The sequence below is a fragment of the Silene latifolia genome, chromosome 6 (genome assembly GCF_048544455.1).
Source record: "Silene latifolia isolate original U9 population chromosome 6, ASM4854445v1, whole genome shotgun sequence".
NCBI lineage: Eukaryota > Viridiplantae > Streptophyta > Magnoliopsida > Caryophyllales > Caryophyllaceae > Silene > Silene latifolia.
The window spans coordinates 81,785,367-81,804,396 of NC_133531.1; the positions used below are offsets into that span (position 1 = coordinate 81,785,367).

The 19,030-nt window shown below is 39.9% G+C and overlaps 1 protein-coding gene across 1 annotated transcript; it reads right to left on the bottom strand.

The window, feature by feature from the left end:
• Positions 1-553: 553 nt before the first annotated feature.
• On the bottom strand, positions 554-11,112 carry LOC141588284 (uncharacterized). Its single transcript, XM_074409732.1, has 7 exons — positions 11,020-11,112; positions 10,675-10,899; positions 2,114-2,356; positions 1,875-1,937; positions 1,559-1,645; positions 792-1,204; positions 554-686 (listed from the first exon to the last, which is right to left on the bottom strand). The coding sequence occupies exons 1-7, from the start codon at positions 11,110-11,112 to the stop codon at positions 554-556; spliced, it is 1,257 nt and encodes a 418-aa protein (XP_074265833.1).
• Between the last annotated feature and the right edge of the window lie 7,918 nt (positions 11,113-19,030).

The window sequence follows — 19,030 nt, forward strand, 5'->3', positions numbered from 1 at the left end:
TTTATACATGAAATAGTTTTAAGTGGGAGATGTTCCATGATCTGTGGATCATTTCTCCGTCCAGGGTCTGTAGCCTGTAGGCTCCCTGCCCTACTATTGAATCGATCAGGTAAGGCTCTTCCCATATAGGAGCTAACTTGCCAGCATTCTTGTCTTTTGTATTTGGGAAGACCTTACGTAGGACTAGATCTCCTTCCTTGAATACCCTGATGTTTAAATTTTTATTGTAACTTCTGGCTACTGTTTGCTGGTAGGAAGCTATTCTGATCTTGGCTGCATCTCTTAATTCTTCAGCCAGGGTCAGGCTATCTTGCAGTAGTGGCTTTTTTTCCTCTATGGTGTTCAGGTTGCTTCAAGTAGTTGGTACATGGATTCCTGCTGGGATCACTGCTTCACAGCCATAGACCAAGGAGTAAGGGGTCTGGCATGTGGATGTTTTAGGTGTAGTTCTGTCAGCTTAGAGGACTAAAGGAAGTTCTTCAGTCCATCTGCCTTTTCTTCTCTTTAGATTTTTCTTCAGGCAGTTGATTACCACTTTGTTGTTGGATTCAGCCTAGCCATTGGCTTTTGGATAGCCTGGTGTAGAGGTTACCAGATTGATATTCCATTGTACACAGAAAGCCATTGTCCTTTTTCCCACAAACTGAGTGTCATTGTCACAAACTATTTCTGAGGAGATGTCATATCTACATATGATGTTGTGTCTGATGAATGATATGACATCCTTCTCTTTGACTTGCATGTATGAGTCAGCCTCTATCCATTTTGAAAAGTAATCAATCATGGCTAACATGTAGACTTTTTGTCCAGGAGCTTGGGGTAGTTTGCCTACAATGTCCATTCCCCACTTCATGAATAGCCAGGGAGCTGAAATGAAATGTAGTAGCTCTGATGGTTGATGGATGAATGGAGAATGAAGTTGGCAGGCTTCACACTTTGAGCTGTAAGCTAGGCAGTCAGCCCTTAGGGTTGGCCAGAAGTAGCCTGTTCTTAGAACCTTGCTTGCTAGGCTTCTGCCGCCTTTGTGATTTCCACAGCATCCATCATGTATGTCCTCAATAACCTGTTTGACTTCATGAGGTTCCAGGCATCGCAGGTAAGGTCCCGCCTGAGACACTTTGAAAAAAATGTTATTTATAATGGTGTAGATGGAAGCTTTAATTCTAAGGGCCCTTGCTTCATGCCTGTCTTTGGGTAAGATCCCCTGTAAGAACCAGTCATAGTATGGTTTGGTCCAGGAGTTTGTGTCCTCATTTATGGGACAGATTTGGTCAGGTTTTGTAATGGTCGGTTCGAGCAGGTGAACAATAGGTATTTTATCAAATACAGCAGGGCTGAAATTTGATCCCGGGCTAGCTAGGGTATCAGCCTGGGTGTTTAAGTCTTTTGGTATTTGATCAATGTCAAATGAACTAAATTTTTTGCAAAGGTTTTTGACATAGTCTAAATAAAGAATCATTTTGGAATCTTTTGTAGCGTAGGTTCCTTTAACTTGATTGGAAATTAAAAGTGAATCAGTTTTTACCTTGAGACTTTGCACACCAATATCTATACATACCTTGAGTCTAGCTATCAAAGCTTCGTATTCAGCTTCATTGTTTATTGCTTTAAATTCACAACTAATAGCCTGAGCTATTAAATCTCCCTGTTATGATTTTAGTACTAATCCTAAGCCAGTTCCTCTCATATATGCTGCTCCATCTAAGTGTAAGGTCCATTCTTAGCCTAGTTTTTGGGTGTCTAGATAATTGACCTCTTTTATGAGGTCTGGTTCTTGGCTGGGACTAAATTCAGCCACAAAATCTGCTAAAGCCTTGGATTTGATTGTTGTCCTAGGTTCAAAGGTTATGTCATAAGTACTAAGTTGTACTTACCATTTTGCCATTCTGCCTGAAAGTTCGGGTTTTCTGAGGACAGATTTGATAGGCAGGTTGGTCCTGACAATTATTAGGGGACTCTCAAAGTAAGGTCTAAGTTTTGAGCATGATATAATTAAAGTAAATACGTATTTTTCAAGTAGTTCATACCTTGTTTCTACATCCAGGAGACTTTTACTTACATAATAGACGGGGTGTTGTTGGCCTTCAACCTCCTTGGTCAGGACTCCACTTACTGCAGTCTCAATGACTGATAGGTAAACCGTCAGGGGTTCTCCTTTGTTAGGTTTGGCTAGTAGTGGAGGCGTAGCCAGGTAAGTTTTTAATTCTTGGAAGGCTGTTTCATGTTCAGGCATCCACTTGAATGATTTGTTCTTCCTGAGGAGGTCATAGAAGGATCTGCATCTTTCAGATGATCTGGATATGAATCTCTTCAGGGCTGCAACTCTTCCTGTTAGCCTCTGGATATCTTTGACTGACTTTGGAGATTCCAATTCCAGGATGGCTTTTATTTGTTCTGGGCTGGCTTCAATCCCCCTTTTTGTCACCATGTATCCTAGGAATTTGCCTGAAGACACTTCAAAGTGGCATTTGAAGGGGTTGAGCTTCAAGTTGAATTCTTCAAGGATTTTGAAGGCTACTTCCAGGTCCTTCATATGATCTTTTGCCTTCTTTGACTTGTGATGCGTGCATTTTATATAGACTTTTTGTACCATATTTACACGCATTATCGCATATCTATGCAATTTATTGTAGTGTTTAGCTACAAATGTCCTCCGAATAGTCTACTTTGCTTTGTCTCGCATTATTTGTAGGTATGAACCGGAGAGGAGCATAATCAATCCTAGAACATGTCCCTATGCATGCATTTAGGATATGAGTTGAGTCGGAGCTTGGAAACTACTAATTGTGATGTGCGTAGAAGCAAGGTAGTTAGGCGAGCAAAGGAAGAGCTTCAAATTACTAGTGCCTACTTTGAAGAGCCATATCTCAAATTCTACAACTTATTTTCAACTGATTCCAGTTGGATATGAAATCTTATCCTCTTAGCTTTCCTACGCCACCGAAAACGCTCTATTTTCCCATGTAACGAAGAAATGGCGGCCGTTTGAAGTTCAGTGCGCGAAGCAGGAATTACGCGCTGGAAACCACTCGATCGAGTACTATAGTGCTCGATCGAGTACTGAAATTCCTCGATCGAGTGGTGCCTTTTTTATATGCTCGATCGAGTACCTAATGTCCTCGATCAAGAGGTTTTTGCTAGGAGTTACTCGATCGAGGAGTTCTAAAGTCCTCGATCGAGTACTTTTCTATCTGACGCAAGATTTTAATATCTTGTTATCGTATCTTAGGTTTAATAATTGTCTATCCTATAAATAGGATAGACGTAATTAGGTTTAGGGGATCTCTTTCATATTTCTTGAACCCTTTCATTCTGTTGAACTTTTTGTTGCTCTTCACTTTCCGGATCTCATTCTTTGTAATTTCCTTTCTCTCTTTTATGTTATTTCTCTTTTGCTCATCTCTTTATCATGCTTGTTCTTGCCTTTTCTTTCGTTTTTGTTTTATTTACCTTTATGCGTAGCTAATTCTCTAATGCTAGGATTAGGGGAACCATGGTAATATAATGATGATGCGATAATTTAGTTTAGGAGGTTTTGTTGTGAGAATTGATTCATTAGCAATATAACTGGAATTATTAGGTTGAATGCATGTAATTGAAGTAATTAATCTGGTTAAATTAAGACCTAGATCGAGAGATTGGAATCAATAGACCTATTATGAACAATAGACTACACTAATGAGGGCGAGAGCTAAGTTAGTAGTATTTTAGGGCGGATAGCGGACCGAGAGGACCTTTCCATTACCCTTCTCACATCAGACCGACTGACCTACCTTTAGCTTATTTCTATAATATCATGGTGAACCGACATCCTGGCATCTTTCTCTCTATCTGATTAATCTCCTATTTCATTCCCTGCTTTTAATTCTGTTTTTAGTTTAGTTTAAACAACTCAAACCTCCCCGATTTGTGACCATAGACAGATTGAATAATGAGTAGATGGTGACCGCCTCCCTGTGGATATGATACCCAAATTATCTCTGCTATATTAGTTAGAGCCGGTTGGTTTATTTTTGATAGGGTTGCGACAGCCGTGTCAAATTTTGGCGCCGTTGCCGGGGAGGCAACTATTTTATTTGCTTGTTTATTTTAGTCTGTCTTTAGCCTCAAGGAATTTATTCCTTGAGGCAGTTCTCATCTTGTCTTCTAGTTTAGTTTTGATAAGTCCTACAGGTCCTACCTAGACAGGATTCTAGGAGAAAGATCATCAAAGGGAAGGGTTGAGTACCTTTGATTCTTCTACAAAGATGTCTAGCGTCTCCAGAATTATAGCACAGTTTGAAGCTCAGAATGCAAGATCTGACCAGCTGGAGAGTAGACGATCTTGGGGTAGTTCACCTCAGTTTTATACTATGGCACAACAGGTGATCTACTGTGAGAAATGTGGTGCTGCGGGGCACATTGCTATTATTTGTTTGGCGGAGAACGACGAAGTCTATGCGTTTAAGCAGCATAGACAAGTTGCTCACTCCTTTGCATATGTGCCGCCACATCCGTTTCAGCAACGAGTGTAATACTACGATTTTCTATGTCTATTGGTACTCTATGGAGTGAGACTTACTCTGTCGAGTAAGTATATTTTTACGCAAAACAGTAGCTGACTTGATGGGTACTCGATCGAGTAAGTGTGACACTCGATCGAGTAAGTGACTTACTCGATCGAGTAAGTGTGTCTTACGGGATTGTTTAGCCGGGTTTTGTTAATAACGCGAGATTAATATAAAAGGCTTCCGTCATTATTCTTAAACACTTTTATCATTCTAAAAACCTTTCAAGAGAAGAACAAGAGTTATGTTGTTTGCATCTCTCGCATTATTAGCAAATCCCAAGGCTAGGATCGTTGGATTGTCTCATTTGTTATACCGTTGTGATCGTCGTGTCAAGGGTAAGCTTCTTGTATAACTTTTATAATGTTTTGTTAAGTTTGGTTAAACCCTAATTGGGTAAGTTTGGGGGATTTGGGTGTATTATGATGTGTAGTTGGTAATTGTATGATTATGTGCTATAGTAGGAGGATTCGTAGAGGAAAAGTTCTGATTAGCTGTTGTGACGGTCTCGTGTGATTGTTATTCCAGGTAGGGTTTTCCTACTCAGTATTGATTACATAATATGTTGGTGGTTGTTTGTTTTAGTTGTATATCATATTGGAATTGGATTTGGAATTGGTGATTGTTGATAGTATAATGTGATTATTGTATATCGTCTGTCGTTTGCGAGGTGTGTCCTCGAATGAGTGGAGTCACTTGCGGGAGTGGCTTCACGCCCTTGATTCGCCTTTTGTGGAACCCGCCACAGAAGGGATGTGCACATTTACGAACTTGGGTTTATCGCTCAGATAAGATGAGCGGGGCTTAGGTGGGAACGGCTGCGGTCCCCCACTGGCGGTGTCGAATACTTGTTGCGATGAGTATTATGGCAGGACTACACACTAAAGTGATGTGATGGAGTTTGGGTTGATTGGATTGGATTGTAGTATTGTTTTAATTGCAGCTTTTTTTTTTGTGTAATCAGTACTGACCCCGTTTAATTGTTTTAAAAACTGTGGTGATCCATTCGGGGATGGTGAGCAGTTATTGAGCAGGTATGAGTTGATGCGCATGGGATAGCTGGGTTGAGTCATCACAAGCTGTCTTAGAAGTCTTCCGCTGTGTCGAACATTTTTTTATTTTGATTAGTTGGTTTGACATTTTGAGAACGGTTGTATTTTACATTATCAGTTTTAGTTGAACTTGTATCTCATTAAACTATTTATTAAAGTATGTTTCTTTATGGTCTATTTGATATTCATTGCCTCGGATAACCGAGATGGTAGCACTTCCATGCCTTAAGTGGTCCTGGTAAGGCACTTGGAATATGGGGTGTTACAACGAGGCTATCAAAAGCCTCCATTTATTTGGCCGCCGCAACAACAAACCCCTCCTCCTAATAAAAAGAATGAAGAGATTGCTGAGTTGAAGTCTTTGGTGAAGGCACTTGCACTTCAACTTCAAGAAGGTGATAAATCTATAAAGGCTCATATCAAGGAATTTGATTCTCAAATAGCTCAAGTGGCTGCCAAGTTGGATTTTAGGCAATCATAGTTGCCTATTGACGATGATGATATGTATAACTCGGAATTCGAAGATTTATATGGAAACGACGCATCATACGAAGACTTCTGCACTGTACAACAACAAAGGTTCGAACGAACAGTTTACGACATTCGATCGAACAATTTGGCCGAAGATTTACTCGATCGACCAGCTGTTGGTGTTTGATCGAGTACCTCTGAGGAAGAAGACCTTGATCGAACTAATGCAAGTGTTCGATCGAGTGGTTTTGGTGAAGAATCCATTCGATCGAGCACTATTCACTCTCGATCGAATGATTTGGATATGAACAATGTTGACTTGTCATTTACACCTATTTCGAATGACGATAAGAAGGTAATTGAAGACCATCCTCTCAAATTGGAGGTAATGCTACTCCTTCTATTGAACCCAATGGGATTCCTTTTATTCCTTCCGTTAAATCATATACTGTTGTTGATTTGACGCCCAGTTTGGGAGCAAGTTGGAGGAATATCTTCTTGTTTCTTCTTATAGAGGTCTTGACAGGTTAGAAGAACCGGGAGGAGGATTCGAAGATTCCTTCCCACATAAGAATAGGGCGTGGGATAAGGCTAAGAAAGATGGTGGCGAGGTTGACACTGTAAAGAATCGTTGTTCTTCCGATGCGGTGCAGTAGCGACCAAAAGTCAAGCTCATGGATGCTGAGGCGATTTCATTTAGTCAGAAGCCTTGTTGTGGGCCATTTATTTGCGTGGGTGGATGAAGAAAAGAAGGTCGAGCTGGGACCTATCCGAAACTAGCGCTGACCGGGAGGCAACCCGGATTTTTAAAACTTTTTAGTTGATTTTCAAACATTTAAGTTTTTGATTGGACATGTAATAATTGGTTTTCAGACATAGAGTGGAACGGCTAGACTTTCTTCGTCAGTTCTTTGGGCGTTTATTTCGTATTTGCAGGTACCTCACGAGGATCACTCGATCGAGTACTTTTTGTTCTCGATCGAGCAACTTCTGCAACTTATTTGACTCGATCGAGTACTTTTGTACCTCGATCGAATACTGTTGCTGTGACTTGAGCCTTGTGACGTTGTTTGCGACCTCCCTTGTTGCTGGCTGGTTTGGGGAGGTCCCTACTTCGCGTACTTTTGTAAGTTTTCCGAGCTTCCCTCTCCTTTTTAGTTTGCATTTCCATTATCTATTTTTGGTACAATGAGGGCATTGTACAGGTTGGTTTGGGGAGGTATATGCATCCATATCTGTGTCTACATTTATGTTTTTATTGCATTTCTTTTACCACGTTTAATTTTTGCATGCATTGTTTATTTTAGTTTCATTATTCAAAAATCTCAAAAAATTGGATAATTTCAAAAAATTCAAAAATTTCACGTTTATTTTTGCATATAGGTTAAGTTGGAACGGTAGATTTCAATAATGAAATTGCACTACTTTTAGTCCTTTTCTCTTAAGCCTTGCGAAAAACTGATATCTTTTTAGCTTTGTCTTTCTACATATCTAGGAGTTAATGTTTAAATTTAGCTGAACAAATAGACTTGACCTGAAATTTTGGCAACCTACTCATATATTCTAAGTTTTAGAGCCTTAAAACTGGTGTCATTTATGACCAGTAAATGTAGGATTGTGAGTAGTTACTCCTTGCATAACATGTAACATTAATTTACACATATATGAAATTCAATTGCTTTTTGCCTGCATACATTCGGGTTAATGGTTGGTGTCACATGCAGGGAGGTGCTTACATTCCCTCTTTCTTCCATTTTTACCCATTCAACTCCACATTTAGCAAAATTTGCCTTTTGACCCTTAACTACATCCAAATTTAGCCTGCCTTGTCAAGCTAGTTAGTGTATGTTTTGCAGTATATAGTTTATCGTGCCGAGTTTGGTTTGTATTTGATTATCTGGAGTTGGTAGAAAAGAAAGAAGGAGGATGATGAAAAAAGGAATTCGAAAAATGAGGGGAAAAAAGAGAAGGAAAAAGAAAGAAAAAAACCGAGAAAAGAAAAGAAAAAAAATGAAAAGAAATTGATAAGATAGGATTCTACTCTTATATTTTTATCTTTATCTTATGAGGAGTTTGTATTTGGTTAGTGAGTTTATGTGCCGAAATAAGAGGCATTTGTGCTTATTTGTAGATGGTTTAGAAGCGGATTTGGTTCACTTGGTTTTGTTAGGTAGCTAGCTTGACTATTAACCTTACATTTCCATAAACATTTTGCCCCTTTTTACCAATTATCTCACTTTCCATACTATTGTAAGCACTTGGCTGTGACGGGACCTTGATTGGTTGGAATGTATGTGTATGGTAGCTAGAATTATCTATCATATTTGCAGCATGCATGTTTATGTCGGTCGTAGTTTAGGTGAGCGACTATTTTTCTTCTTCTCTTACAATTCATATGCTTACCCTTTACTTCATGAGAGATGAGTGGCCCGTGAGAGTCAATCATTAAAGGTCTTGCAAGGTCGACAGTTCAGCTTTATTATAAACATCCTACAACTCATTTGCATTTGACAAGTTTAGCTATAAGTGTCAGTTTGGTTGCATTAAATCGGTTTAAGTGGACAATTTGTAGCTAGCTCTGAGTTTTCTTTTCTGTTCCATTAGTTTCGCATATAGTTTGCTTAGGGACAAGCAAAGGTTTGGTTTGGGGAAGTTTGATGCGTGCATTTTATATAGACTTTTTGTACCATATTTGCACGCATTTCTATGTAATTTGTGTAGTGTTTAGCTACAAATGTCCCCCGAATAGTCTACTTTGGTTTGTCTCGCATTATTTGCCGGTATGAACCAAAGAGGAGCATAATCAAGCTTAGAACATGTCCCGATGCATGCATTTAGGAGATGAGTTAAGTCGGAGCTTGTAAACTACTAATTGTAATGCGCGTAGCTAGAAGCAAGGTAGCTAGGCGAGCAAAGGAAGAGCTTTAAATTACTAGTGCCTAGTTTAAAGAGCCATATATTGAGTTCTACAACCGATTTTCAAGTGATTCCAATTGAATATGAAAGCTTATCCTCTTAGCTTTCCAACGCCACCGAAAACGCTTGATTTGCCAAAGTAACAAAGAAATGGCAGCCATTTGAAGTTCAGTGCGCGAAGTAGGAATTACGCGCTGGAAACCACTCGATCGAGTACTATAGTGCTCGATCGAGTACTTAAATTCCTTGATCGAGTGGTGCCTTTTTGATAATGCTCGATCGAGTACCTAATGTCCTTGATCGAGAGGTTTTTTCTAGGAGTTACTCGATCGAGGAGTTCTAAAGTCCTCGATCGAGTACTTTTCTATTTGACGCAAGATTTTAATATCTTGTTATCGTATCTTAGGTTTAATAATTGTCTATCCTATAAATAGGATGGACGTAATTAGGTTTAGGGGATATCTTTAATATTTCTTGAACCCTTTCATTCTGTTGAACGTTTCGTTGCTCTTCACTTTCCGGATCTCATTCTTTGTAATTTCCTTTCTCTCTTTTATGTTATTTCTCTTTTGCTCATCTCTTTATCATGCTTGTTCTTGCCTTATTTTTCGTTTTTGTTTTATTTACTTTTATGCGTAGCTAATTCTCTAATTCTAGGATTAAAGGAACCATGGTAATATAATGATGATGCGATAATTTAGTTTAGGAGGTTTTGTTGTGAGAATTGATTCATTAGCAATATAACTGTAATTATTAGGGTTATTTTTATGACAAGGTGGTTGAATCCCCCCCAGGCCCATGCATTCACGCACCACCACATGGACCATGTAAGCCACCCCCTTCGGGGTCTGCAGTGGCCAAGTGATCATCGCCCCAGCTGGTAGTCGAACCCGGGACCTCTCAACTCTTGCATTTCTGCAAGCTTCAAGATTTAACCCGGCTACCACTAGACTAGCACCACTTGGTTTGTAATTATTAGGTTGAATGCATGTAACTGAAGTAATTATTCTGGTTAAGTTCAGACCTAGATCGAGAGATTGGAATGAATAGACCAGTTATGAACAATAGACTACAATAATGAGGGCGAGAGCTAATGTAGTCGTATTTTAGGGCGGATAGCGGACCGAGAGGACCTTTCCATTACCCTTCTCACATCAGACCGACTGACCTACCTTTAGCTGATTTCTATAATATCATGGTGAACTGACATCCTGGTATCTTTCTCTCTATCTGATTAATCTCCTATTTCATTCCCTGCTTTTAATTCTGTTTTTAGTTTAGTTTAAACAACTCAAACCCCCATGATTTGTGACCATAGACAGATTGAATAACGAGTAGATAGTGACCGCCTCCCTGTGGATACGATACCCAACTTGCCTCTGCTATATTAGTTAGAGCCGGTTAGTTTATTTTTGATAGGGTTGCGACAGTCGTGTCAACTTGACCACCATGTCATCTATGTAGACCTCCATTATGTCCCCAATTTGATCTTTGAACATCATGTTGACCAGGCGTTGGTAGGTTGCCCTTGCATTTTTCAGGTCAAAGGGCATTGCTGTGTAGTAATATATGCCCTTTTCCGTGATGAATGCAGTATTTTCCTGGTCAGCTGGGTGCATTTTAATTTGATTGAATCCACTTGAGGCATCCATAAATGTTAGTAGCTCATGTCTAGCTGTAGCATCTACCATTCCATCAATGTGTGGGAGTGGAAATGGGTCTTTTGGATAAGCTCTATTAAGATCTGTGTAGTCTATACAGACTCTCCACTTGCCATTTTTCTTTTGCACCACGACCACGTTGGCCAGCCATTCAGGGTACATTACTTCCCTGATCATTCCCACGTCTAAGAGTTTGTCCACATCTTCGTTAATGATTGTGTTGCGCTCAGGGGCAAACTTTCTCCTTTTTTGCTGTACAAGCTTAAAGGAAGTGTCAATATTGAGTTTATGGGTAATAATATTAGCATCTATGCCAGTCATATAAAAATGATACCAGGCAAAACATAAAGATTTATTCTTAAGAAAACTTACTAGTTCTGGTCTAACATTATCAGGAACATCAGATCCTACCAGTACATACCTATCAGAGTACTCAGGGTCTAATACTACATGATCTGTTTCCATTTGGGTTTCTCCCACGTAAGTGGTCCTGATAGAGTACTGTAATTGCTAAGCGAGAGACTTACCTACCTTGGAAGGTTTTAATGATTCAGTATAACATTCCTGCACAGACTTTTGTTCAACTTTGATGGTTGTTATTCCCCATTTTGTTGGTATTTTGACGCATTGGTGATAGGTTGAAGAAATGGCTCTGACATTGTGGATCCAAGGCCTGCCTAGGATTGCATTGTAGGATGAAAGGCAATCCAGGACTCCAAATCTTTCATATGATGAGACTCCTTCAACGTAGGTTGGCAGGTAGATCTCTCCCAAAGTGTGCTTTGTTTCACCACTGAATCCTACCAAGACATTTGACTTCTTTATTATGGTTCTCATCAATTTTCATGGCTTTCAAGACATCAAGCATAATTAGGTTGACTGAGCTGCCACCATCACTAGGATTCTCAGGATACATGCAGTCCCAATTTGCATAGTAATGACCAGGCCATCATGATGGATGTCCGAGATTCCCTGCATATCAGTATCATCAAAAGTACTTTGAGGTAAATTTCTAGGTTTAAAAGGAGATTTAATTTTTGACTCCTTGGCTATTTTCTTTGCAGCTGAGCTAGTCAAGACACAGATCTCAGATCCTCCATTGATGAATTTGACTTCATAGATGGGTGGTGCTGGGGGCAGGTCACGTTGTGGTCTTTCCTGATCATTTCTTGATCTATTGTCTTCCCTGTTCTTTGATGGCATCAAATATTTTAGGTAGCCTTTGTTTAGCAGGTAGGCCACTTGTCTGCGCATTGACCCAGGCATTTTTCTGTGGTATGTCCTATGTCCATGTGAAATTCACACCATTTGTTGTGTCTTTCCTTGAATTGGGATTGTTCGCCTTTTTAGGCCACTTGACAATGTCTCCCATGTTGTCAAGCCTTTTGATCAATCCTGCAATATCAACAGAGAATTTATATTCTTGAATAGGTGGGTAAGTATAGGAGTTACCTCGTTGCTCATAGGCATAGTTGACTTCTGATCTGTTAGGCCTGGTGTAGGGGGATGGCCTGAAACTGCTTCCCCTGTGATTAGATATTTTTCTGTTGGATCTTTCATATCCTGAAACACTGTCAGTGGTTTCAGCCTTGAAGCTTTTACCTTATTCCAATCTGATGTAGTCAATGGCCTTTGCCTGAACGTCTTCAAAAGTCAGGCAAGGTTTCATAGTCAGTTCATCATAGAAATCGCTATCCAATGGTAGTCCCTGCCTGAAACCTTCCACTGCTATTCTAACATCACATCTGGGGATTGATACTTTCTCTTTGTTGAATCTTGTCAGGAATGCTCTGATTGTATCGCCATACTTTTGTTTGATTCTGTATAGGTCATTGGATCTCTTTTCGAGTTCCCTGCTGCTGGTGAATTGATGGTTGAACGAATTTATCAGATCTGCAAAGGACTTGATGCTTCTATTTGGCAGGTTTATGTACCATTGAAGGGCAGGTCCAGTCAGGGTTGTTCCAAAACCTTTACACATACATACTTGTCGCAGCTCACTAGGTATGGAGGCTGCCAACATTCTTTGTTTGTAGTAGGCTACATGGTTCTGAGGATCTATAGTTCCATCATAGATTCTCATTGATGGTACCACAAACTTTTAGGCAGATCTATCTTAGCTATCTCATCCACGAAGGGAGAGTCAGCATAACTTTCAAGGTTGGCTTCCTCAATGGTTGCAGGCACTCTAGGGATCTTCTCAAATTTCTCATGGAGTTTCTGGATCTCCTGGAGCATGGCCATCATTATGGTTGCGTTAGTTTGATCTGGGATGGCATCTTCATTTGGGATTTCTTCTGACTCTGAATCAAGATCTCCTGCTTTGGATTTTGATGGAGTACCAAAGTTGGAGAAATCAATATTCCTAATGATTGAAGAGAATGGTGTTCCAAGCTGGATTTTCAATTTTGAGCCTGAAGCTTTATCTCCTAGCTTTTGTTTCAAACTAGACTCTGATTCTTTCAACTTCAGAACTTCAGCTTCAGCCTGGGCTATCTTTTGAGTCAGTTGTTCCATTTCCAGTAGTTGTTGTTTGGCGGCAGCCAGTTGTTGTTCTATGTTGTCGCCAGTCATTTTTTGGAAAAGGTTTTTGTGTTGTTTGGATTTAGGTTTTGATTATTTTTGAGCTAGATGCCCCACGGTGGTCTCCAATTATTTTAGCAAGAATTCACACAAGAATAAAGTCCTACCAGGGATTTAATCGCAAGACAATCTAACTCACAATAACTAAGTCTGACTAGTATGACTGATTAATTAAAGAATAGATAACAAAGTGAGACACAAAGATTTATACGCGGAAAAACCCTGGGAGTAAGGGGAAAAACCACGGGCACCAAGCCAGGAGGGATTGTTACTATGTTTTAGATTATCATGATAGGGAATGTGTATGTCAGGCTAGGAATAGAGTATGAACGTTTAATAATTATACTTTTGCAATTTACAATGACAAAATGAGCGTAAGTAAGAGTGAATAAGTGATGCCCTTTCTTCTTTCTTCCCTTTGCTATTTATAGTAGCTTCATTCTCTTTGCAACGGCTCTCCAACGCTTGTTTAGGATGCTCCTAGGTAATAGGCCTTGTACCCTATTTATCCGGAGGTAGGTATTTGACTCCTTAAACTCCCGCCTTTATTTCTGCTTGGTTGACTGCTCTATACTTATTGTAGGTTTTGTTGAATAAGTCTTCCGTGTAAGTAGGAACTATATTTCTAGGCTTTAGTTGTTGCTTGACGCGTCCTGGTAGTGTTCAGCATACGGCTGGTGAGATATCTCTTCAGGCCTGGCCTATCAGATGGCTTGACCTGTCTTTCCCTCATGGTTGGTACCTGCTCAGGTGTTGTATGTCTTGTATTGGTTTCCTTTTGTTCAAGCTAGACCTGGTGCTGATTTGCTTGACTGTTGTCTCGTCAGGCAGGATAATTATGGGCCCAACAACTAGTATAGTAATAGGATGTAATTGCTAATTGTAGGGGTTGATGTGGATTCTTGCTGAGCTTAATGTGATTAATGCGATTGCTATGGAATGGCGTAAAGGTAGGGTTTCAGTACAGTAGTGATATTGTGATTGTTTGATTGTGTGATTTCTATTATCTTGATTATTATTGTGTTGTTGATGGTGATGGAGGTTGTGATTGTCATTGTGAAGCCATGTCGGTAGATGGACTTCACCCCCATGTATCGCCTCTTGTGACTCCCGTCACAAGAGGGATGTGCACATTAATTATCTGGGTTCGCACATTCCGATGAGTGGGGCTTAGATGGCAAGGTTGCGGTCTCCCACTGGCGGTGCGGGTTACCTATTGCGATGGGAATCTTTGGGTACTATGGAGTTGGAGTGGTGGAGTTCGGCAATTGGTAGTTATGAGTTTGTAGCGTTGCATTGTGTTGGCTTGTTTTAATGTCATTATATCCTATTACTGACTTGTGTGGTGTGTCTGTTGTGTTTCTTCTTGTTGTCTGTGTGGGAAATAATCTGTATACTTCCCTTAAACTAGAAGGATTATGATGAATTTAACAATGATGATCAATGGTCATAAACAAAATACATAAACAAAGTATAAAGGATTCAGAATTAACCTTCGGTCCTAGCAAAATTGGCCTAAGAACAATATCAAAATTGATATTAGCCTATTAGTTGCACCCAAGATGATCTGAGATATGCCCTATTGATTGTGCTAGAATCGATCTAAAATTTTCTGTAAAATTTAGTTGTTTTGTGTTTTTTCTGATGAGAGAGAGAGGCTAGGTCAAGAAAAGAATTAGGGTAGAAATAATTCTCTCCCTTTCTTTCTTATACTGACCGAAATTTGGAGTCAATTAGGAAAGAAAAATCATTCCTAATTTTCGGCCAAACTGACCGAAATAAGGAGTATATCCTCCTTATTTTTGGTCTTTCCAAAAATATATAATATGTGTTGAATTGTCATCTAGTGAGGATCGAACCCAAGACCTCTTGGTTTGTGTACCCTCACTATTACCACTATGACACATTCATCTTGTTGATATTAAATATAACTGATTATATTTAATTACGAATTAATGATTAATTCGTCCAAGCTAATATTACATACATTTAATTAAATATAACTTATTATATTTAATTTACGAATTGACAGTTAATTCGTCTCAACTAATATTATTTAATTTTCATTAACAAATTATCTCATCAACACATTGACTAACTTTTTAGTCATTTTGGGCATCAATGTGATTATATTTCTATAACCACATTTCTCAAACACATCCTATAGGTGTGACCTTTAGGGACCCGTTGATCACCGTCATCTGTATGATAATAACGTCAAACTTTCTAGCAAGCCAACCGTTATTAGGTAAACGTTAATCAACTATTTAAATATACAAAGTATACCCTTGTGAACCTGTAAGAGATTTACAAATGTTATCACACTAATTTGTGGAGGACACAAGCTCCAACAAACTACCACTTGTCCTCACAAGTGTATGTGCGATAACCGATTCTCATATCCTATAAAATTTCTCCCACTCAATGTAAAACAATTTGCAAATCCGAATTTACAAAGGTCGTATTTTACAAGCGATCAATATCAAGAGTTGTTTCCCCGACTAGAGAGTAACTTAACTGATAAACGAATCAACATTCGAGCATGGCCATGCATTTCAGTTACAACTCCTCAAGTGGCCCTGAGAAATAACTATACCTGATAAGGGTTGGATATTTTCCTCAACTCGAATCCCTGAGATGTAAGCACAATATGAAATGACCCGGAAAAAATCTACTTAGCCTCCGATTCACGGCAGACCGTGAGAAAGAAACCAAAGTCACCCAAAAACTACCTTAATCTCAAGAGACAGTCGATAGTCAAAAGAATCGACTCTAGGAACACAATGGATGTCCTATCCACGACCTGGCACCGAATGTTATTAAACATTTAGGACTCCATTATGTTGTCACAAAAAGTTGTCCTACGAGGTATCGTCATAATCTCGCATCTGTGGTCGATCAGTCAACCGTTTGACTTATGGCTCGTTGAACCCACCATCAATCGACTCCACAATATAATAGCCGGAGTTATCAGCTCACATTGGCGATTACGGACCAAAACAAATATAATGTAATTCAGTTCATTTTGTGGCGTTCAATGTTGTCAGTACAATCCACATGAAAAACAAAATATTATATATAAAACGATGAAGTTATAAATAGTATATGAAAAAGATAATGTATCAAATCCATAATCAAGTACTACAACTCAGGAACATGTTATATCCCATGGAATTAACATGCCCTACATGCTTATCATAATTCAACGGTTTGGTGAGAGGATCCGCAATGTTATCATCCGTCGCAATCTTGTCAATCACTATATCTTCTTGCTCCACGTAATCACGGATCAGGTGAGCTTTCCGAAGTACATGTCTAGATTTGTTGCTAGACTTTGGCTCCTTAGCCTGGAAGATGGCACCTCTATTGTCACAATAGATGGTGATCGGGTCATTCGAACTAGGAACTACCGAATGCCCTTGTAAAAATTGACGCATCCATATCGCTTCCTTTGCTGCCTCTGAAGCGGCATAGTACTCGGATTCAGCAGTAGAATCTGCTACAACACTCTGTTTGGAACTCTTCCAGCTGACCGCAGCACCATTAAGAGTGAAGACGAACCCGGACTGAGATTTTGAATCATCTCGATCCGTTTGGAAGCTAGCATCTGCGTAACCGATTGCGCATAGCTTAGTATCTCCTCCATAAGTCAATACCCAATCCTTAGTCCTCCGTAGGTACTTGAGGATATGTTTGACTGCTATCCAGTGTGTTTCACCTGGAGTCTTTTGGTACCGACTCGTCATACTCAATGCATATGCCACGACTGGACTTGTGCATATCATGGCATACATGATCGATCCTATTGCAGATGCATAAGGAACACGACTCATGCGCTCAATCCCTTTAGGCGTCGTGGGTGACTAAGACTTGCTCAACTGCATCCCAGTCGTCATAGGAAGGTTCCCCTTCTTGGAGTTGGTCATGCTGAACCTCTCAAGAACCTTATCCAAATAAGACTCCTAACTAAGTGATAACGTCCGTCGTGATCTATCTCGGTAGATACGGATTCCCAAAATGCGTTGTGCCTCACCCAGATCTTTCATTTGTAAATGGTTCTTCAACCATTCTTTAACCGAAGAAAGGAGAGGAATGTCATTCCCAATCAAGAGTATGTCATCGACATACAATATCAAGAATACAATCTTGCTCCCACTCGACTTGATATATAAGCATGGTTTTTCGACCGATCGAGTGAAACCATACTCTTTTATCACTTGGTCGAAACGATGATTCCAACTCCGAGAAGCTTGCTTAAGTCCGTAAATGGAACGCTTAAGCTTGCATACTTTTTTAGGATGCTCAGGATCTATGAAACCTTCGAGTTGCACCATGTACAACTCTTCCTCCAAATAACCGTTTAAAAAGGCGGTTTTCACATCCATTTGCCAAATCTCATAATCATGAAATGCGGCAATCGCTAAGATTATCCGAATGGAACGTAGCATGACTACATGTGCAAAAATCTCATCATAATGCAATCCTTGCACTTGAGTGAAACCTTTTGCCACAAGTCGTGCCTTATAGATATCTGGTTGCGCGTCTACAGAACGCTTTATTTTGTAAAGCAATTTGCACTGTAGATGTTTTACCTTATTAGGTAAATCAACTAGATCCCATACGTTATTCTCATACATGGAGTCCATCTCGGATAGCATGGCTTCAAGCCATAGCTTTGAGTCAGAACAGGCCATAGCACCTTTATAGGTTGCGGGTTCATTACTTTCTAGAAGTAAAACGTCATTCTCCTCGACCATACCAATGTATCTGTCCGGAGGATGAGAGTCTCTACCCGACCTCCTAGGTTCCTCAGGAATATTAACCGTATCATTAGTTGGAGGAACCACTTCCTCCATCCGTTCCTCGGTCGTTGGTTCTGGAATCTCCGACAGCTCGAAGGTTCTATTACTCTTCTTGTTCTCGAGAAATTCTTTCTCTAAGAACGTCGCACTAGCCGCAACAAAAACTCGATGTTCGGTAGGCGAATAGAAGTAATGACCAAATGTTCCTTTTGGATAACCTATAAAGTATTGTCTTGACCGATCGCGGGCCGAGCTTATCCTTGTGTCTCCACTTGACAGAAGCCTCGCAGCCCCAAACCCGAATAAAGGACAAGTTAGGGACCGTTCCCTTCCACATTTCATATGGAGTCTTGTCGACAGCTTTAGACGGACTTCGGTTAAGTATAAAAGTGGCTGACAAAAGAGCATAACCCCATAATGAATCAGGCACTACCGTTTGACTCATCGTGGATCGAACCATATCAAGTAAGGTTCGATTTCTCCGTTCGGACACACTATTTAATTGAGGTGTTCCAGGTGGAGTTAACTGTAGAGCGATTCCACAGTCTTTAAGGTGTTGATCAAACTCATTTGAAAGATATTCGCCACCCCGATCTGAACGGAGTGCTTTAATATTTCTACCCAGTTGGTTCTGTACCTTGTTCTGGTATTCCTTGAATTTCTCAAAGGACTCACTTTTATGCTTCATTAAGTAGACATATCCGTATCTACTTAAATCGTCCGTGAAAGTGATAAAATATCTATAGCCATCTCTAGCGGTAATTGACATAGGTCCACATACGTCCGTATGTATGACTCCTAATAGGTCACTAGCGCGCATTCCAACACCTTTGAAGGAAATTCGAGTCATCTTGCCAATGAGACATGATTCACACGTGCCATATGTAGAAAAATCGAATGCGGGAATAGTCCCATTATCGACGAGTTTCTTCACGCGTTTCTCATTTATGTGTCCCATTCGACAATGCCATATATAGGTTTGATCTTTGTCACCAACC